The sequence below is a fragment of the Pongo abelii genome, chromosome 21, assembly GCF_028885655.2.
Source record: "Pongo abelii isolate AG06213 chromosome 21, NHGRI_mPonAbe1-v2.0_pri, whole genome shotgun sequence".
Lineage (NCBI taxonomy): Eukaryota > Metazoa > Chordata > Mammalia > Primates > Hominidae > Pongo > Pongo abelii.
The window spans coordinates 3,337,977-3,360,476 of NC_072006.2; the positions used below are offsets into that span (position 1 = coordinate 3,337,977).

The 22,500-nt window shown below is 38.1% G+C and overlaps 1 protein-coding gene across 3 annotated transcripts in view; it reads left to right on the forward strand.

Annotated features, from left to right (window-relative positions):
• PLCB1 (phospholipase C beta 1) overlaps positions 1 to 22,500 on the forward strand; it is a 750,426-nt gene that overhangs the window by 663,848 nt on the left and 64,078 nt on the right. Inside the window, exon 32 of one of the 3 annotated variants that reach the window (XM_024238989.3) lies at positions 2,982 to 3,099. The exons of the other annotated variants lie outside the window; for them this stretch is intronic. Within the exon in view, the coding sequence (XP_024094757.1) occupies positions 2,982 to 3,080 (99 nt within the window). The 3' untranslated portion in view covers positions 3,081 to 3,099. The remainder of the gene's footprint in view (positions 1 to 2,981; positions 3,100 to 22,500) is intronic. 3 annotated transcript variants of the gene reach the window in all.

A 22,500-nucleotide genomic window follows, 5' to 3' on the forward strand; every position in this document is an offset into this window, starting at 1 on the left:
TAAAACTTAGATTCGCATGGATGCCGTTGATTCCTCCCCCTTTTCTTTACCATATCAATTTCTTTCCCCCTCCTTTGTCCATATTTTTCTTTCTTGAGGATGAGAAAATGTGGACATATGGTGATAAATGTACTGGATAGAGGGCAGAGGCTCAGAAGAGAATCTTCCCCACCTGCTGGAGTAGGGGGCTACATGTTGGTGGGATTCAGAGTCTTCCCAGCAAACAATGATTTTAACACCGGGAATAGGATGAGGTGGACTTTTATCCCATTGGCTTTCATCTGCCCACCTGCCATATATGAAAAGTCCACACAACCATGGATGGAAAACCTTTTGGGTTTATTTCCACTTCTACTTCTGTGTGCCTGTCATTGGGCATGATTTCTATGAATTTTGCTAATACTCATTAGATATTTTTTATCCTCAGTGTATCTCTGTTTTCTTTAAAGCCCTATTTTGGTATAATCAGGATAGTGAAAATTATCAAACACACACATCCAAAACACTTTAAAGCAACTAATGTAAAATTTTAATTGATTTCCAGAAACCAATACATGATTTAACTATGACCTTCAATATTTTAAAGGGAAAAGATGGCCAACCTCAAACCAAGAGAAATACTGTCATCCCTTGGTATCTATGGATGGTTGGTTCCAGGACTCCCCTCGGATACCCAAATCCACAGATGCTCAGGTCCTTTATATAACATTGTATAGTATTTGCATATAATCTATGCATATTCTCCCATGTACTTTGTCATTTCTAGGTTATTTATCATACCTACTACAATGTAAATTCTATGTAAATAGTGTTATACTGTATTGTTTAGGGAATAATGTCAAGAAAAAATGTCTATACATGTTCAGTACAGACACAACCATCCACTTATGGTTCTTCTGAATAGTTTTGACCCAAAAGTGGTTGAATCCACAGATGTGGAACCCATGGATATGAAGGGGATGACTGTATTTACCTACAGAAAATCCAAAGAGGAAATCTCCTAGATGCTTTGAAATATTTGATGAAGAAGTACTTGGAGACGAGAGAAAAGGCTATTGCATGAGGGCAAACGCAGGCATACTGGGCTGAAGAAAACACTGAAGAAAGTTTTCCTTCCAAATAGGAAAGCAGTTGCCAAGAGCAGGATTACAGTCTCTGTTTTCCATGTATTATATTATATCTAAGGCCATATTCGTGCAGTAAATTCACCACTTGGAGTCCTGTTTATACATTTTCTGTCAACAGAAATCAACAGACACAAGTGTTCTGTGCTTATTATAATCAATAGTTGAGGTTAATCTTTGAATTTGTCAAGGAGGTGTTTGAATTTCCTCAAATAATATTTTCAGATTTTAAAGAGTCACACACACACACATATACACAATAACACATTTATACAGACACACAAACGACTTTATACAATTGGAGAGAAGCTTAGCAGATTAACCATTTTGGCATCAAAATGGATTTTGCACTATCTAATTATGCTAGTATATGAAAATTTGTGTCAAAGAGAGTAGCCAGCAGCATGTGCCTGTGTTTGGTACATAAGAGAGAATAGAAAATGCATTGTTTTCTATATTTGGCTGAGAAAGATTTGTTTCCTTTTTCTTTGCACCTTTTGTATTATCCAAAAAAGAAAAAAGCTTACTCTTAGGTTTTGCAAAATACACAGTGAGCTGTTACAGTTCTTAAATTTCTTATTGGGTCTGTGTTTTAGGTGGAATCAAAAAACCCTAGGACTTGAAAAAAATATTGTAAAGCAGTCAAGACGTCTTTATAATTGTTGAGTACCAACTGCAGTGCAATCACTTTAGTCAAAGCCTCCATCATCTCTCCCCTGGATTTCTAAGTAGCCTCCAAACTGGTCTTCCTGCTGCCACATGTACACACTCAAAATCTATTCTCAACATGTCACCCAGAGGCATCCTTTTAGAACACAAGTTAAATCAGGTCACTCCTCTGTTGAAGACCCTTCAATGGCTCCCATAATCCTCTAAAAGTCCAATACAGTCTAACTCCACTTTTGCTGCATTTTTTCTTCCTTTCCTCCTTGATATACTCTCTGCTCAGGCCACACTGGGATCCTTGCTAGGCCCCATCAAGACAGGCGGATCCCACCTTGAGCCATTGTATGGACTGTTTCCTCATCTCCCAAGTGTCTGTTTGGGCAACTCTCTCCTGTCTTTCAAATGTTTGCTCAAATCTGTCAGAGGCTTTCCATGACCATTTTATTAAAATTTACAACCCCCTTCCACCACTCTCCCATCCCTGCCATCCTCTCTCCTGTTTATTCTGCTGTGCTTTCTGTTTTTCATAGCATTTTTCACTTTCTCTCATTCAGTCATACACTTCTTTCCTAAGTGTGTCCTTGAGTACTGCCCCACCCATCAGAATGTAAGCTCCACAACAGGAAGAGGCTTTGTTTCGTTCCCTGACGCTGTTGAGTTCCAGACATTCAAGAACATCACCTGCCATATAGCTGGTGTTCAATAAATATTTTTTGAATGCATGATGTATGTAGAGGGCTAACAACATTAACTTTGTATGTTAAAAAATAGTTCTGGCTCTTTGCGGGGAGAAAAGTAGTGCTCTTAAGCCCAGGCTCCTTGGACTGTGTTGTTCACTGAACAAACAGCTGTCAATCATTCGTCACTATCTTTTCTCAAGTTTCTTGATGGTAGTGGGATTTTGTGGAGAATATCTCAAAAGTAACAGTTGTGATCATTTTTAACAACTAATTTTTACAGAGAGTGGGGAAGGCCGAGGACAACTCAATGCCAATTCCATTGCATGTGTGGGAGGCCAGGTGCCATGCCACACTGGGGGTGTTGGAGCAGATAAAGGCAAACAGAGGGGTTAAAACTATACTCTAGAAGGCACTCCAAGAGACGTCCCAGACAAATAATTGGGAACACCAGATGACTTAGAAATCAATTTCATTGCCACAAAAATGACAGCCTCACTTTTTTTCCACACAGGGGGAAGGTTCCTCCTCATTCTTGTCGGAAACTTGCCATGAGGATCCCTCTGTTTCCCCCATCTTTACTCCCCACAACCCTCAAGCTCTCAAGTGGTGACCACCGTCCTTCCGGCCAGGTAGGACTGGATGGGAGGGGTCGCTTTTGAGAGAAGGGTGGTGTGTAGCCATCCGGTTTTCAGGCATCACAGACTTACTCCTTTGTCCTTTATCCTCCCTTTCTCTACATTCCCATCTTTTTTTCCTGCTAAAGTTCCCAGCCACACCCGTGATCATTTCCTCATCATTTCTGCCTTCCTCTGGTATTAATTTCTCCATCATTGTGCTCTCTCTTCCTGACATAAATCTCATTCTTCCGTATTGTCTTCTTCCTCTTTCTACTTTTTGTTTCTCTATTGGCAAATTTGGCTTCCTTTTTAATCTGGATTTTCTCTCTTGCACTCAGACTATTATTCCCACTTTGGAAACATTTTTTTTTTCATTTCTGCTTCTCACTACACTGTTTTCCCGCAGTCCTATTATCCTACAATCCAGTGGGATCAAGTTAACTCTCAAGGAGTCTTTTTCAATCCACTCCACTCAACTTACCACAGCCCTCCTTTTGGAAGTCCAGCAAAATTTATTTTATTCCCACATGGTATTTAGAGTGAATGGGGACAGCTTGTGATTTCCTGATTCTCTAGAAGCAAGAGCTCTTGGAAATATCTCACTAATAGGAATGCTTGGTCCAGGAGCTCTTTGTCAGAGCAAACTTCGCTTGAAAATCAGAGCAGACTTTAACTTACCCAAGGAGATGCATCACGAAACCTATTATATTCCCTTCACTAATAAGATAACTAGCATAAGCCATTCCAGAGTGTGCAATTCTTGGAGAAAAAAAGCATTCTTGTGATTATAAATAAAGCAGACTTTATTCTGATGTAATGAAAATAAAATTCTACAGTGAGACTTATACAGTTTCTGTCTTCAAGTATTTGTTGATCTGTGAAATAATGCAGTTTAAAAACATGTCAAAGAATTACTGAAAATAACTCTTTACTGAGAAAGAGATATGAGTTATTCCTCTTCCTGGACATCAGTTGTTGCTCTGGCTGAGAGCTTTTCAGACCTTTGTGGGTATCTGAATTGCTTGGACATCCTGTTAAACTGCAGACACTGATCTAGGATGTCTGAGTGGGGCCGGAAAGTCTGCCTTTCTAAGTAGCTCCCAGGGGATGTTGATGCTGCCACAGTTCCAGGGAGCACATTTTAACTGGCCAGGATCTAGTACATTCCTACCTCCAGGCTTAAGCACCTGGAAGAAGCTTGAGGCAACCGTCATGACGTTTTAATGTATTTTAACTCTTTGACCCAATCACAAGCCGGGGCCTTTGATTTTTTTTTTTTTCTACTGCCTGTAACACTAGAAAGAGGGACACAAGGAATGCCATGGCAGAACAAAATCACAACATGGCTATGAATTCTGTTCATGTCCTCTCAACAGTGATCATTATGTTTCTGTATTACCTTGTAATGAAGGCCATATTGGAAGGTGAGTAGAGGACCGACATATAATATCAATTTCTGGCTTCTACAAGAAGGCATCAGGGAGACCTTGAAAATGTCTTCTTCATTTGGATATAAATGTGAAGACTATCTTTTAAATCATCAATGATGAGCATCATTCGATTTTTTGTTGTTGTTACTCTTGTTACTGCCCTGGTAGTTTTGTGGGGTTTTTTGTTTGTTTGTTTGTTTGTTTTTGAGACATTGTTTCACTCTTGTCGCCCAGGCTGGAGTGGGATGGCGCAATCTCAGCTCACCACAAACTCCACCTCCCAGGTTCAAGTGATTCTCCTGCCTCAGCCTCCCGAGTAGCTGGGATTACAGGCTCCCGCCACTATGCCCAGCTAATTTTGTATTTGTAGTAGAAATGGGGTTTCTCCATATTGGTCAGGCTGGCCTCTAACTCCCAACCTCAGGTGATCCACCTGCCTCAGGCTCCCAAAGTGCTGGGATTACACGCGTGAGCCACGGTGCCTGGCCTGCCCCCGTAGTTTTTAAAGCTATTGTGAAACATCTAATAACACAAGTAGAATATCATATTTTCTCAGGGGATGCAAATGACAGTGGGTGGAGGAGCTAAGAACACATGACTTAGGTTTTATTTTTCAAAACAAATGCAATAGAGACAAAAATACTTCATTTTTGTTGCTGTGCTCTTTCAGGCTTGTAATAGCGTGTTCACAACTTGTATTCCCTTTAGAATGTCAACTGAGATACCCACTGGGGAAAAATATTTATTTTAAGAAAGAGACAAATATCTCCACAATACCTAGACTTCAAACATTTAATCATATTGTTAGTTTGTTTGGTCCCTTTAGCTTTCCACATATAAAAGATGACATAAAAATAAATATTTCACACTTTTCATGTCAAAATAGGTCTCATGGTTAAAGCAGAAAAAGAAAATCCCATTATAGCATTTTATATTTGAAAAAAGAACAAAATGTTCTTTTATAATAGTGTATGGAAAAAAGATTTTTGTACTAATTTTAATATTTCCCCAAATGTTTTTTGCGTTCTTGTTCTTTCCTTAAACATCATTCATACACTACAGCTGAAAACAAAATGATGAATAAAAAGTAATAGTACATAAGGCCGGGCATGGTGGCTCATACCTGTAATCTCAGCACTTTGGGAGGCCGAGGTGGGTGGATCACCTGAGGTCAGGAGTTCGAGACCAGCCTGACCAAAATGGTGAAACCCCATCTCTACTAAAAATACAAAAAATTAGCCGGGCATGGTGGCAGGTGCCTGTAATCCCAGCTACTCAGGAGGCTGAGGCTGAGGTCAGGTAGGAGAATCCCTTGAACCCGGAAGGCGGATGTTGCAGTGAGCCAAAGTCGCACCATTGCACTCCAGTCTGGGCAACAAGAGCAAAACTCCGTCTCAAAAAAAAAAAAAAAAAAAAAAAAGGAATAGTACATAAAGCTATAAAGCTGTCATGTGTTTGCCAAAAGATAATGTTTTCTATTATGATGGAAGATTGGCCCCAAGAGTAGTCATCACATAAATAGTTGGAATTTTACATTTTTTAATTTGTGAGTGCAAATCTTCATTGGTGAAAAAATATATTCCTTGTTATCAGCTAGAACTTAATAGGTGAAGCTAAGTAGGTGAGTTATACTTTTAACTGTGGTAACCCATTTTTTAAATAGCTACAAATCACTGTAGAGCGAGATATAAAATAAACAAAAAAGATGTTTGCTCATTTTATGTATATATAAGTCTTTAGATAAAGAGCTGTAGAATGACCAATTTCTAAAAACACCAGTGAAACATTGGAAAATTATAAATATATGCCAAGTAATTATTAATGCCTGCTTTATTCTAGGATATGCCAATTTCAATAGAAAGCACAAAAGAACAGAAAACATAGTTCCTACATACTTTAAAATAATAAAGGTCAGTTTAACACCATAGAAAGGCATCAAAATATTTTTCTGACACGTAATAATAAAAACAAAAATTAGCATTTATGGAGCACTTACTGCATCATCAAGCACCTTTAAAGTGCATAACATGTGTTATCTTCTTATTCTTACCACTGTACATTTGGGGAAACTAAGGTTCAAAAAGGTTAATGAACTTTACTAAGGTCAGACAAGAAGTACCAGACCTTGGACATACCATGCGTCCTTCAGCTTTCTAAGTAAATGTCTGAAGCTAAGATTTTATTATCTAGATGCCAGAGTAGGTGACTTCTCTTTCTTATGTTGACAAGGATAAACAAGCAATAAGGGTACACCACCTCAATATACTTATCTGTAAAATGGAAAGACGATGAGCCTCTGTTAAAGAAGCATATCTCTTTGAGTGGCTAGAAGGGATACACACCACACATGTATACCAAACACTGTTTCATTTGCTGGTGGCATAGCCCAGCCTCCACAAGATCATGGCTAAATTGTGCCAGAGATTTCACCCCCAAACTGATCACAACAGCACAAGGCATTAAACATCACAGGCAGCACGTTCACATTGGTCAACGTCACTTGTTTTTAACAAACGTCTGGGAGAAGAACATCTCTGGGGACTAGATTTTAGAAAACCTTCAGCCCTGTGAAAACAGGACTCACCTCTAGGAAACCACAGTTAGTCAGTTTCTATCACTGAGAGGTGGGCAGCTGTTTTCCGTGTTCATCGCATCTGCTGGGGAAGCAATGCCAAGCAGAGGGAAAGGGAGACACCTGAGGCACAGTGTGGCCTGCACAGTTGGGTTAAGATAATTTTGAGTCAACCTTCCCTGTCTATGGCTGCTGAAAACTCACAGTTCCCCTTTCTAAAGCAGCAGGATTGAGGAAGGGCTCACCCACTCTCACCTCCTTCCAACCTGGGCTTTCCTCCTTCCTCTCTTCTCCTCTACTTGCAAGCCATTCAGCTTATACATGTCAATGCTGTTTCAACAACAGACTCAGTGGGTTTGCTTCCCTTGAGATCTTCTTTCTCTCTCCCCTCTCCCCATTCCTCCTCTTAAGCCTGTCTCTTGCCCCAGCCTTAGAACAGAATCCTTGTTAACTAACCCTTCTGTACTATGCAAGAGAGGAGTTAGAGTACACATTGGGCTTTGCAACGGGTCTGCTTTCATTTGTTAAGCAATTGTTTTTTATTTGGATTTCATTTATTCATTTAAATATTTATGAGGCCCTACTACTTACCCTCAGGATGCTAGGAATTCTAAAGGAATATCTTGCTAGAGAAACATCTCCGTTTAGATTGTACTTTAAGTTTCAGTCACAGCACAGAAAAGGGCTTCTTTGGAACCTGTGACAGGTGACCCTCTTCTCCTTTTCCTCTGCAGTTAGATTCAGGGTGACTGCTTTGGGCTAAATTATGAAAGACTTAAACAGGAGTAAAGAGATTTTTCTGAAAGTAAAAATATCTAAATACCTAAATAGATTCGCGAGGGCTGTCGTGTGTCTCTTTGAAGATCTTTAAATGCAGAGACAAAGAAGGCGTCTACTAGCAGAGGGTGGCATATGTCTGAGTGACCTTTTTATGATCTCCTTTGAGTGCGTGAAGGATGCGATTAATTAAAGTCGGAAGTTTGTCACTAAAATAATAGTTATGAGATCCAGAGAATTCAAGGTGTTGGAGGACTCATTAAGTAGTTGCATAAATATCATGCTGAAAGATTTAATGAGACCATAGGGTCACTTATAGAACGATGGTGCAGAGATGGCCTAGAAAAAATAAATTAGAATCGATATTGTGCTTCCGAATTAACAGCTATAGATTGCTATATTAACACCTGAGACATAAATTCTATAATTATATCTTAATGATGAATATTGATGTTCTTGTCATGGAAAAAATGAAAATTGCTCACATTTAGTATTTTACTTATCAATAATAAAATAAATTTATATATGAGTGCTTATTTCTGTGACACCTGAGAACCATGAATACTTTAAGTAGCTACAATTAAATGAATAGTGTTTTTTTTTTTCCTTTTAATTCAACCAATAGTTATTGAATGCCTACTACATAGCAGGCACTGGGCTAGGTGCTGGGAAAAAACACAGATGCAACCCTTTGCCCCCTTCAAGTTGATTATAGTATAGTGCTATCCAATAGAATTTTCTGCAGTGATGGAAATTTTCCATGTCTCAGTGTCCAGTGCAGTAGCAACTAGCCACAAGTAGTTATTAACCATTTGAAATGTGGCTGATGCAACTAAGGAGTTGAATTTTTAATTTTATTTTAACTGTTCATATTTAAATATAAATATAAACAGCCACATGCTTAATCTTAATTTATAATGTGTAATCCACCGTTGTGTCAAAAAGGATTGCATTGGGACAAAAGACTATGTTCATTATTATAAAAGAGCTGTTTACATGGGAGGAAAGGCTGACACATAATTGAGGAAACCAAGGAAGGCTTCACAGAGGTGGCAGTCACTGAGCTGAGACCTAGAGGAGCAGATAGGAAGGACTTCCTCATGCCAATATGAAAAAGCCTGAGATGTGAGTATCATGTTACTCTTGTGGAACTGTATGTAATTTCATCATTTACATGTGTTACTCTGCTCAGCTTCCATAGCAAAATATCACAGACTGGGTGGCTTCAGCAACAGAAATTTATTTTTTCACGATTCTGGAGTCTGGAAGTCTAAGATCAATGTGCCCGCGAGATTCGTTTCTGGGGAGGCTTCTCCTCTGGGTTTGCAGACAGTGGCTTTTTGCCGTGTCCTCAGATGGCCTTTCTATGCACGTGCACACAGAGAGAGAGAGAGCGCATGCACACGCTGGCACTTCTTCCTTTTCTTATAAGGACACCAGTCCCATCAGATCAGGGACCTACTCATATGAGCTCATTTAACCTTAATTACTTCATTAAAGATCCTATCTCCAAATATAGTCACATTGAGGGTTAGGGCTTTGATATATGAATTTGGGGTAGACACAATTCAGTCCATAAAGGAAGTATATCTCTCACACATAGCTCACACAAATTCTGTAGAAAACTATCATCTATTTACCTAGCATCTGGTGATTTTAATCACTGCTTTTGATTTGCATGGTGATAGGTAACATAGGGTTCTAGAATATTAACAAGTATAAAAAATACCTAAACCAAAGTATCCACCTCACAGAACTCGAATGTAATTAAATATTGCTTAAGCAAATATTAATTTTCCTTTATTCTTTGAGGACAAACCAGTGGTGAGCTGGAGCTTACTATCTAAGCTCATAAGAGTTCATTTTAAAATTTTTCAGGGATTTTGTGACCTGGTTATTAAACACGAACATTGCCACAAATTAAATTATATAAACTTTCAATGAAATAAATTTATTCAAAACAAATGTAACGAATACTCATAATTCATCATTTACCAATTTTTTGCTAGAGCTTTGTTGAAGCACTTTTTAAATTTTTTTTAAGACAGGGTCTCACTGTGTTGCCTGGCTGGAGTGCAGTGATGCGATCATGGCTCATTGCAGCCTCAATTTCCCGAGGTCAGCTCAATGGATCCTCCCACATCAGCTTCCCACGTAGCTGAGAATACAGGCTTACCACCACACTTGGCTGATTTTTTTATTTTTAGTTTTGTAGAGGTGGAGTTTTGCCATGTTGCCCAGGCTGATCTTAAACTCCTGAGCTCAAAGCAATTGTCCCGCCTCAGCCTCCCAAAGTGCTCGGATTACAGGCATGAGCCACCATGCCCGGCTCACTTACAAATAATTTAATACCTGTCACTATTGCCGGTGCTCTCGAGGTACTTTGCATCTTTACATCTACTGCGCACCATCGGTAGTGGTGGCTCTGACAGTCTGCTACTGTACACCTCCTCCCAACTCCTTATTCAAGGTCACCACTTTGTGCGACTGGCTCTGGGCAAGTATTTACACCATTGAAAATCAACAATCTCTAAAACTACCTCCTCCCAACTCCTTATTCAAGGTCACCACTTTGTTACTTTGAGACTGGCTCTGGGCAAGTATTTACACCATTGAAAGTCAACAATCTCTAAAACTGGGCCCTTTCATTTTCCAGGAGAGCCGTATATTAATCATTTACCAGCACACCGCTGGCACAAACCTTACCCTCTTTCATGGTACAGGGTTTTCCCAGTATTTATATGGAGTTCCTGTTGCAGCTTTCCGTGGTTGAAACATTATTACCCATCCTTTAAAAACAAAATGAAACTTTTTACTGAATTAGATTACCTTTTTTAAAGCTTTTTTCTGTTTCCTACACTAGACAGAGCCTGTACTGCTCTGTTGATCTATGAACTTTCAGCCCCTCAGTATAAAATGTTTTCAGGATAACAGAAAATTCCCCTAAAACTTAACATTAACATTTTTCTAGCCCCCTCAGCAATGTCTTCTACCTGAAAACTGCCTCAGCTGTAACGTAACATACCTCCCGCTGCTAGTACTAGCTCACAGCTGATACTAAGCGTAACACTTGACTCCATTTTACAGGGGCCACTTTTTTTCCTCTAAAAGTTTTATGTAGCAGTAAGTGAAATAGAATAGATGCTGGGGTAAACAGCAGTTTCCAGATTAAATGTTATTTTCTGTAGGAAACATTTCTCTCCAATGTTGCCCGTTCACACCATCCCCAAACAAGTAAAAAGTTGCTCAGACTTTGAAAATGTAATACCGTCTGGCAGAACTCACAGTCGACCTTTTATTAAAACTACAATTATGTCACATCTATGAGATTTAAAATTCAAGGCTCCGGAAGTTAAAGCGATGTGTCCAAGGTTACATGGAAAATACTTGAGAGCACACAGTTTCCTGCCCTGGCCTTTCACTTCAGATGTACACTGTAGTACATGTGTTTTCTGATTAGAGCTCTCTTCAGTTATGATTTATTTTACCATCGTAACATTTTGGGAGGTTGGTATGAGGGTGAGTATAGAAGAAGGAATTCAAGCAGAAAAGGTTAAATGATTTACAGTTTTCCCCCTTTCTCCAAGGGAAATCTGTGTGCCCCCAAATTTGAGAATCATTAATTTAGATTGAATAAGAATGGATAAAATCCATTTACAATCAATTTAGATTGCATAAGAATGGATGAAATCCTTGGCATATCTAAAGAATGGAAAAGGGATCCCAGGAGGTAGTTCTGGATAACTTTTAACTTGAAAACATCTGGTAGAGGCCAGGCATGGTGGCTTATGCTTATAATCTCAGCACCTTGGGAGGGCGAGTCAGGCAGATGACTTGAGCCCAAGAGTTTGAGACCAGCCTGGGCAACATGGCGAAACCCCATCTCTGCAAAAAATACAAAAATTAGCTAGGTGTGGTGGTGCATGCTTGTAGTCCCAGCTACTTGGGAGGCTGAGAGATGGGAGGATTGCTTGAACCTGGGGGGTCAAGGCTGCAGTGAGCCAAGATCACACTACTGCACTCTGGCCTGGACAACAGAGTGAGACCTTATCTATAAATAAATAAATAGTCTGGAAGGATAGAAAAAGCAAGTGAAAAACAAAAAAGGGACCACCTATGAGGTAGGAGGAAAACTAAGAGTGTCAAAGAAACCCAGAGGAAAAACAGTGCATGAGTATGAAGGGCATGATCCCCAGTGTCTAAAGCTGGTGAATGCTACAGGAGAGTCTTCTTTGGTTTTAGTATCCAGGAGGTCATTATTGGCCTCTGTATTAATGAGGAATCAGCCGAAAGGTGGGGAAGGGAACCAGGTAAGAGTGGATTAAACAGGAGACCAGGAACAGGAGACAGCTTATCTAACACTCATTTGGAGGTTTAGACTCGAAGGGAAGCAGGGATCTGGTCTAGTAATGGAGGAAATAGGAGGGAAAATCCATTTGGGAAGAGATTAATGAGTCCTTCTAATTCGTGGTTCGGTCTAGTTTATCATGAAACACTAAATAAAATGAAAGAGTTGCTTCTATAGCCCTGTGCACTTCCATCAGCAGATTTTATATTGGGTTGTGCAGATCAACCCCATTGCCAAGGAAGAACAGGAAAAAGATATTTCACCTACATTAATGGTTGGCAGAGTGGTTTTTCCCTCTGATAAATTAATATTCAATGGAGGAACAATATGTTAATGAGTATACAGCATATATTATTCAGAACAATAACAATAAAGGATTTCTGTAGACCTTGTTTAAATGTTAGATTGTTTTCTTTTGCTGTTGAGTACATGAACGGCAATACTTAATACAACTTACATCATGATCGTCAGAGCCGATACAGAAAGCCACAAGCCTGCATGGCTGCTACACTGAAGTGTCTACAGACCAAGAGGCTTCACATGTGCCTTTCTGTAATTAGTATTTACTCAGCCTCCTATAGCAGGGAAAATATTTTGCACATAATAAACTCATACGTTTCCTTACCCCTTAAGGGGTAATGTACTTAAGCACATTCTGCTGTAGGATTTTTACCAGCAAGGTTGAGTCATAGCTCCAGGAGAGGAAAGAATGGGACTCCCTAGAAGAGAAGATCTTCATTAGCAGTGAGAAATTTTGTAAAACGGGATGACAAGAGAGGAAGGTATTTTTTTTCAAATTTTTCAAATTCCTTTAGCTTCTTCTAACACAGAAGCCAGGTCTAGGGGGCTAGAGCCTTGCTTGCTATATACCCAAATATGACAGAACTCAGGATAAGACACAGAAAAAGAGGAAAGCCTGCCCCCCTCTTTCTCTGGCCTTGGAATTGTTGGAATAAGAAGGGGAGAAAGAGAATAGAGCAAGAAATGAGACTTTGTATGTACCTCTTTGACTTCTACCCTCCAGCCGAAAATCTGGAAGATTCTGGAGCAGGATCACGACTCCTCATATCTTATGTGTCTTAGAAGGGACAGGAAAGCTCTTGCATGTCCTGGTGATGGGAAATGGTGGTGTGATCGGGGGCTGGTGTGAGTGGGGGCTGGTGTGAGCAGGGGCTGGTGTGAGCGGGGGCTGGTGAAAGCTGGGGACAAGACAAAGAGGCTTCCTCTGGTGATGACTTCATAACTGAAGTCTGCTGGACTCAAGTAATGAGTGGACTTGGCCAGACTCTACTGGGGCATCTCGCCCCAAATGGCCAGCAGTCTTTTGTCCATGAAGAAATCTAGACCAACCATTTCACAGCACAGACCTGTGAGGATGCAGAGAGCAGCCTGGCAGGTCTAAGCCTATGCCTTTCTTCCCCTTGGAAGACACACTGAGTTCCTGAATAGATTTACCCACCGTTTGGGAGAGCTGAAAATGGGAAGGACATCTTTACAAGCTTCAACTTTACCCGAAGAGACTGACTCATGCAAAAAAACGTGTAAAACCAATCCTATGGGGAGTGAAATGTTGAAGAAACCATAAGGAAATTGTCTATTTCCTTTAACAGTTAGAAGGACTAGGGCAGCTTCCCTTCCTGTCATGGGAAGTGTGGCTCCTACGCCCTCTGGGAGAGTGGTTTGAGAAGTGTTTCCGCTGTGACTTAAATTATAGCCATTTCCCGAGCAGGCAGCCCAGGGACTGTGGTAGGCAGTGCCAGCTACTCGGAGTCAATTGAAAGGGAATTGGTCGCTTGGGAGGTTTCTAACCTGATTTCAGGTTTCCTGGACACCGTGTCCTCTCCTGACCCAACACCTGCTGTGACAGATAGATGTTTGTAATGAGGTGAATAACAAACAGTCTCATGAACATTAGGTCACATGGAACAAAAGGCACACTGGCTTAGGTGGAGCCTGCATTTTCCTGTTTTTCTAATACATTTCTCTACCAAATCTACTCACTCGTGGAAAGTTTTGGCAAGATTTTTAGGCAAAGCCTTTAAACTCACATTTTTTAGAAGAAAAAAATGTTTGCTATTTCATGGCTGAAAGAGAGACTCAATTCTGCTGTTACATTCAGAAATCTGTTTTTTGTTTTTAAAGGTCTGTTTCATACTTAAAATCTCAGAATATCTGACTGAGACCAGCTCTAAAGTAAACTATTTCACCACACTCAAAGAAGACCCAAGCATCATAATAAAGGGGGCAGAAGGAAACATTGGGAGGTGATGGATTTCTTGTAAAAATGAATGAGGGCCAGGCGCAGTGGCTCACACCTATAATCCCAGAACTTTGGGAGCCCGAAGTGGGAGGATGGCTTGAGCCAAGGAAATCGAAATCAGCCTGGGCAACATAGTGAGACCCTATCCCTACAAAAAAATTTTAAAAATTAGCTGAGCATGGTAGCACATGACTGTAATCCCAGCTACTGAGAAGGCTGAGGTTGGAGGATCACTTGAGCCCAGGAATTCCAGGCTGCAGTGAATTATGATCACACCACTGCACAGCCAGGGCAACAGAGCAAGATTCTGTTTTAAATAAATAAATATTAATGAATAAAATCAAATATTCCTAATAGACAAACTGGTTTTGACTTTTCTGGTGGTATTTCAATGGATTTTTCCTGTAGAGGAATTAATAGGTGAATGCCTGCCCCAGCAAGGGTCCAGTGTGAACAAAGCTTTCTATGTGATTTGTAGGTTTTTCCTCTGCCCTGATGTGACTACCAGAAGTGGGGCTCAGCTGGGAGTTTTAGAAATGACTTTTTCTTTTTATTTAAATTTTGTGCCTAATTATATTCTTAGATTTACTAGTCAGAGCTTTGTCATGATCATTCGTATTTCTACAGTCCCTCAGTATTTAAGTCTTATTAGCAAAAGTAAATGGGAAAAAGGTATTGTGTGAGATTTTACAAGAGCCCAAGATGAAGAGTATGGATATGTGTGGTGTTCGTCGATGGCATTACGCTTCTATCCTTGTTCTGACAGGATTCTGGCCTTTTGGAACATTCTATCTAAGGATTGAAGCTAATTTAGTTGAGAAACCTAAATATTACATTTCAAGAATGATTTTAACACCTAGATTTCCAATCTTGAAATTACAATAGTTACTCACTTATCAAAGAGTAGAGAAGAAAATATGTCTTTCCTTTTAACATCTTTTCTCTCTTAAAATTGGAGGACAGGGATTTATAAGTAGTGTTCCATCTATCCATCCATCCATTCATCCATCCATCCATCCATTCTTCCATCCACCTATCCGCCTATGGTATGTACTTGTGGGCACACGTGTGTGTGTGTGTGTGTGTGTAAACATATTTAAAAGGCAGGTTTACTCATTGCTTTTGGTACAGTTCTCTAAACTAAAGAAGCTTATGTTGGTACTTTTATTGTCCATGAAATTATATTATGAAACAATAACAGGTAGGAAGGATGGGTGCCCATAAATATCCTCTTACTCTCTTTGCATTTTGTATCATGTGCACTACTAATCTCTTACATTTGTTAATCCATTGCTATGGGTTTGACATAAGTTGGACTGACACCTTCATTTAGCAGATGTGGAAAGAGGCCCAGAGAGGTCCAATTACAGGCAGGAGTAGGGCCAGGCCAGAAATCTAGTCTCCAGGCTTTTTGCTTTTCTTAGCAAACAGATTCTCCAATGAGCAGACTTGATTGTGTCTTGCTGCACAGCAATCCACACTAACTATACAGGTGTAATGTCCATTATTTAAAAAACCCAGTCCCCTTTGATTTCGGATCATGTGCTTCCCTTCTCTACTGTGCAGATGTCAGGTAAACGGGTCATTGCTGCACTGCTTCATTGTTTGTTCCAGCCTTCTTTTCTCTGTGTTCCTTCCTTTATTCATTTTCAGCTGTTATGAATTTATACACAATTAAAGGGGGAGGGAGGCATATTAATTGAAAAATTGATGACATAACCTTGAGGGCTTTGCTTTAATTACCTCCAGTGTCCAGGAATGACAGTTCTTCAGATTTATCTTCTCTTCCTTAATAGAGGATTTTTCCACTGGACAGACTTCTGGCAATATCTGGTGTTCAGACTGTAGTGCCATGCTCTGCTATTTTTATTACTCACACAAAAGTGAATTGATGGGCCATGGGCAAATTAAATTTATAATCATGCAATGGTGGGGTAAAAGAGCCATTGCTAACCCTGGCAAACCTAAGGTATACAATTTCACAAGATTACGTAGATGGTAAGAGGTGGTTTTGACACAATTTGAGCTGACACTTTCATTTAGCCGATGTGGAAAGAGGCCCACAGAGGTCCACTTACAGGCAGTGGTAGGGCCAGGTCAGAAGTCTAATCTCCAGCCTCCTTGCTTTGTACTCCCGACCTCAAACCCAACCACTGTCTTCTCCCAACCATAATGCATCTTAGTGAGTTACAGTGCAACACAAGATCTAGAAATATCTGACTATTAAAAAATTATCTGCTGATCGTAAAACAATTGAAAACAGAGAGAAGAATTTAGTTAGGGGCTAGATGCAGTTTAAAATTTGAAAATCAATACTTTTCCTCTATAGCATCAATAATATCTATCTATCTATCTATCTAATATGTATAATATGACACAAAACAACAGAAACCGTAAGATATATTAATAGAACACATATTATATAACCTGTTTAATAGATGTTCCTAAGGAGGATTGTGGCAAAGATTTCTGGAAGTGATATTTAATGATATCCTATAAAATGGTAGTGAAGAGAAAAGTAAAACAGTGGCAAAGAATATGAAAGATGAGATACGAGTGTATAAGAGATCAATAAATAATTAAAAGCAAACAAATGGGAAGTAACTGATCTTTCAGAAAAAAACAGGAGATACAGCTAAGTTCCCAGAGCACAGGATCCCAACTGAGAGGGGCACTGGAAAGAGAAAACCAAGGGAAGTAAATTATCAAAAAAATATTATAAGAAACATTTTCACAACTGAAGAATGTTAATTACCAGACTGAAGGGCCAAACTGAGTGCCCAGCAACGAGAAAGAAATGACCCACACTTAAGCTCCAAACTGGAAAATTTTGGAATACCAAAAGCAAAGAGAATTTTTTTCAACATTTCCAGAACAAAAACTACCACTCACAAATTGAAAGTCAGAATGAGATCAGGCATCTCTACAGAAAATGAAAGTTTGAAGAGTAAAGCAAAGCATTCAAAGTTCTAAAATAATTTAATGGGGAATTCTAAAGCCATACTATCAAGCCAGAGAATAGAACAAAAACATGTTCAGACATACAAAACACTGTACCATCTATATATTTTTCTAAAATGCAAAACAAATTCTGTTCTTTCTATAAGCATATATATGAATATGAATAAACAGAGAATTTCTGGACATCTACATACCAAACTTAAATCATGGTTTACCTGGGGGAGGGGACCAGGATTAGGGAGGTGGCCAAAGAGTGCTTTGCAGCTATCCATATTGTTTGTTTGCATGTGTTTACTGAAATAATGTAATTATGTATTATCTCGGTGATTAAAAGTATTCTTCATGTTAATGCAAGATAATCCATTACTGATAAAAGTTAGTTTTAAATGAGAGCTTGTTTGAAATTCTAACCTTTCCTCTAACTGTTCATCTGGAACCACTTCTTTCAAATGCCCTTTCTATTTCTAGCTTTAAAAAGAAATCCAATTCAGGCTAAAAGGAGCCATTATAGTTTCTTGATATCATCACATTTCTGTTAATGAGCCCTTCAAACTTGATTGGTTCTTAGTAGAATTACAGTGATTCTGAAGCAATCCTGAAGTCACCCGTTTCCCTCTGCCATAGAAAATGCCGCATCTGTTGCTAATACAATCTAACATAACAAAATATCAAGAAAACAAAACAGAGAGACCTGAGCTTCCAATGAAAACTCTGTAAAATTTTTAAAATATGTTTAAATGCATCAATGAATGGGAAAAAAGTAGGGAATGCTCAGAGGACAAGGTCCGAGTGAAAGCAGGTACCAGAGAGGTGAGCAGAGCGTGCAAACTGTCCTTTATCTTGAAGGTGTCTATCAGTGTCAGCTTGGTAGAACTTGGTATTGAAACTTGGTGTAGACTAGAGGAGGAAAAAATTCTCCCTGAGAATTCATGATTGCAAGCTGGTCCTCACTGGGGGTTTGAAGCCTGAATTCACCCCACCTGACAAACTCAGGGCCAGAATGAAGGGCCAAACTGAGTACTCAGCAACAAGAAAAAAATGACCCACGCTTAGGCTCCAAACTGGAAAATTTCAGAATACGAAAAACAAAGAGATTTAATTTAAATCTGTCTCATCCTGGAAATCCTCTGGGCTCCTGACATAATTAATCAGTTTGTTTAAAAAGGAACCCATCTTTAAACCAGACCTTAAACTATTACCACAGATAAAGGTCCAGGAAATTCACCACATGAAAGCAATCACAATGAATACAAAGAAAGTTCATGAGTGAGAAAGAGCAAAAATAACAGACAGCAGAATGACCCCTACAAAAACTTGAGATTTTGGAATTATGAGAAACAGAATATTAAGCAAGTACTTTTAAGGTTGACAATATGAGTAAAGAGCAACTGACTAAAAAAGCGATGAAGCACATTTGCAAACAAACTGATTCTCTGTAAGTGAAAAATATATTTAAAATGCAATGCATAGTTATAGCAACAGAAAGAGAATTAGTAAATTTTTAGAGATCTATATAATTAGCGAGAATATAGCAAAGTATCAAAGACATGGAAAATATGGTGGAGAGATCAAGAGGCATGAAGGATAGAACGAGAAGAGGTGAGAGCAAATAGGTACAGGAGATTATTTGAAGAGGTTATGTTTCAGAATTAATAAAATTAATTCTGGATTAATTCATAGATTCACAAATTCATAGATTAAGAAATCTCAAGCATAGTGTATTTTAAACAATGCCGCATCTAAATATATCATATTTAAGTTCCAGAAACCCAAGTATCACTTAACAATGAAAGTAATAAAGAGATTTTTAGCACAGCCCAGGAAGACAAAAGATGGGGAGCAAGGATACAGTGAGGACTGAGGGTTTCCCACCAGCAAATCCTCACTAAAGGAAACCATATCTCCATATGCTACTCAGACGAAAAGATGACCCCAGATGGAAAGTCTGAACAAAGACCAAAGAAAATTGTAAATGGGTAGATAAATATACATGAACATTCATGGTATAAAAGAATAATAATGTTTTATGGAGTTAAATAAAAATAGAACTAAAATATAAAACAATTCAATATCAATTTAAAATAGATAATTGGTATTAAAGCACTCTGAGTCTTTGTGATGTTCAGGAAGAGGGCAAATATTGATTAACTCTAGGATGTGATAAATATTGAAACATCCAATGCTGCTAAAACAATAAAAGAACAAACCATAAATTGCAGAGGGAAAAAATATGAGATTACAAAGAAAGTCCATGAATGAGAATGAGCAAAAATGACAGCAGAATGAGCCCTAAAAACTTGAGATTTTGGAATTCTGAAAAACAGAATATTAAGAAAGTACTTTTAAGGTTGACAATATAAGAGCAACTGACTAAAAAAGTGATGGAGCATATTTGGATGAAAATATTTTCTTGCTTTCATCCATATTTGGATGAAAATATAATCCAAAAGAAAGCAAGAAAAAAGGGGGAATTAAGCACAGAAAGGAAAGTAAAAGATTGAAAGCATAAAAATGAATCCATTAGTATCAGTAATTACAGCATATGCAAAAATGTTCCATTTTCAAATATCAAAGATTGTCAGCTTGTATGTATTTTTTAACTTCAGCAATATGCTGCTTCAAAAAGACATCTATGGAGTATAGGAGTTTAGAAAACTTGTAAGTATAAAGGAAACAAAAAATATACCATGCAAATACTAACCAAAAGAAACCTGCTTCAGCTATGTTCATATCAAATAAAATAGACTTTAAGGCAAAAACAAAGTAAGCTGTTACATAATGACAAAATGTTTAGTTCTCCAAGAGCATGTAACAATTTTAAACTTATGTGCACATAATAATGTACTGTCACAATACGTGTATTAAAAATATTGACAATACTGAATCTACCTCTATAGTCAAAAATGTTCAACACACTTCTCTCAGTAATTGATACATCAAGAAAACTGCAAACAAATATTGTCACAGTATAGATTTGAATAAGACAACACAATTAAAAACTTTACTAATGTATGTGTGTGTGAAACTCAAAAAACAAAAGCAAAATCCAAGGAAAACCTTATAATTAAAACATTCTCTTTAGAAAAGGATGCCCACTATTATCCCTTTCTGTTCAATGCAGTAAGACAAGAAGAATAAATAAAAGATACAATATTTAGATATTAAGTGAAAGAATATTTGCAATTGATGTGAATAACTATTCAGAATAATCTACAGATAAGTTAATGAGTTAGCAAATATGCTGAATATAAAATTAATTTATAAAAATCCATTTCATTTCCATATATAAGCAACAGGCAGCTAGAATAACCTAAAAAATATATAACATCATAACAAGTAAAGTTATTATTGGGTATAACATCAAACAAGGTCTATTATAACATGCTTATGAATTGGAAGAGCCAATAGCATAAAAATAAGTTCTGGCCAACATGGTGAAACCCCGTCTCTACTAAAAATACAAAAATTAGCTGGGTGTGGTGGCATGTGCCTGTAATCCCAGCTACTTGGGAGGCTGAGGCAGCAGAATCGCTTGAACCCAGGAGGCGGACGCTGCAGTGAGCCGAGATTGTGCCACCGCACTCTCCAGCCTGGGTGACAGAGGGAGACTCAGTCTCAAAAAAAAAAAAAAAAAGTTCTCCCAAATTGATCTATAGATTAAATGCAGTACCAAAAAAAGTCAACATTTGTAGAATTTGACAAGCTGATTCCAAAATTTTTATGGTAAAGCAATGGCCCAGGAATTACCAAGATGTTTCTGAAGTGGGACAGAACATAAATATTCATCACATATCAAAAATCATTCTGAATATATAGTAATTAAGATATTAGTGGGATATTGGCAGCTTTAACATGGGCACAAATAAGTGGTCTATGAATAAATGCACACTGATGTGAGAACTTCATTTATGAGAGAGATGGCACTGGAGACATGTGGAGAAACTCAGGCTTTTCAATAAATATTGAAAGAACTATTATTATTGATATGGAAAAAAAACTAAATTAGACTCCTACCTCACCTCACACACAAAAATCCTGTCTATGTGCTTTCAAGAATTAAATATGAAATATAAAACTATAAATCTTTAGAATATTATGTAGAATACCTTTGTGCATTTGGGAAAAGGAAGGTTTTTCTTTACCAATATAGAAAAAGAACAAAGTTTAACAGAAAGATTGGATAATTTGGGCTAAATTAAAGGTAAGATATTCTGTTCATCAAAAGACACTTTGAAGAGAGTAAAAAGACAGATAACTCCTACACTTAAAACTTCATCAAAAATTAGTATTATACATCATCCTTTGCTAGCCATGAGGGATTTGTTCTAGGATCCCCCCACAGATACCAAAACCTGCAGATGCTGAAGCGCCTGACACAAAATGGTGTAGATAGTCTCAAATTGATTTCCAGAGGGTTTGCACCAATTTTTACTTCCACCAACAGTTTACAGTTGTCCCAGATGCACCATATCCTTGAAAATTACTTAATATCATTAGACTTAAAAATAAAAAGTAGCAAAACACGAATCCCTGGTTTAATTGGTTGAATAATGGTCCCTCATCTTCCTAAACACTTCCTCAGATATGCCAGTGTAGAGGTATAAAATAGTATAACACTGTGGTTTATTTATATGTATTATAAATATACATTATATGTATTATAGAATGTATTCATCCTCCTATATATATTGAATCCTCTCCAGATTACTTATAATACCTAAAATGCCATATAAATACTTGTTATACTGTATTGGTTTTAATTTGTATTATGTTTTATTTATGTATTTTTTTTTCAAAATTTTTTGAGTTACAATTGGTTGAATCGGTGGATACGGATTCAACCAGTGGATACAGAGAACCCATGGATACAGAGTCAACTGTATTATATTGTATTATATATACTCTATATTATAACATGGTATTATATTATTATATATGAAATTCCTACAGATTAAGTGAAAGACAAATAGTAGAAAAATGTGGAAAAACTCAAACAGGTGCTTCTAATTTGGAAAAACACAAAAGATTAGCAACATATAAATAGGCTCAAGCTCATTAGTAATCA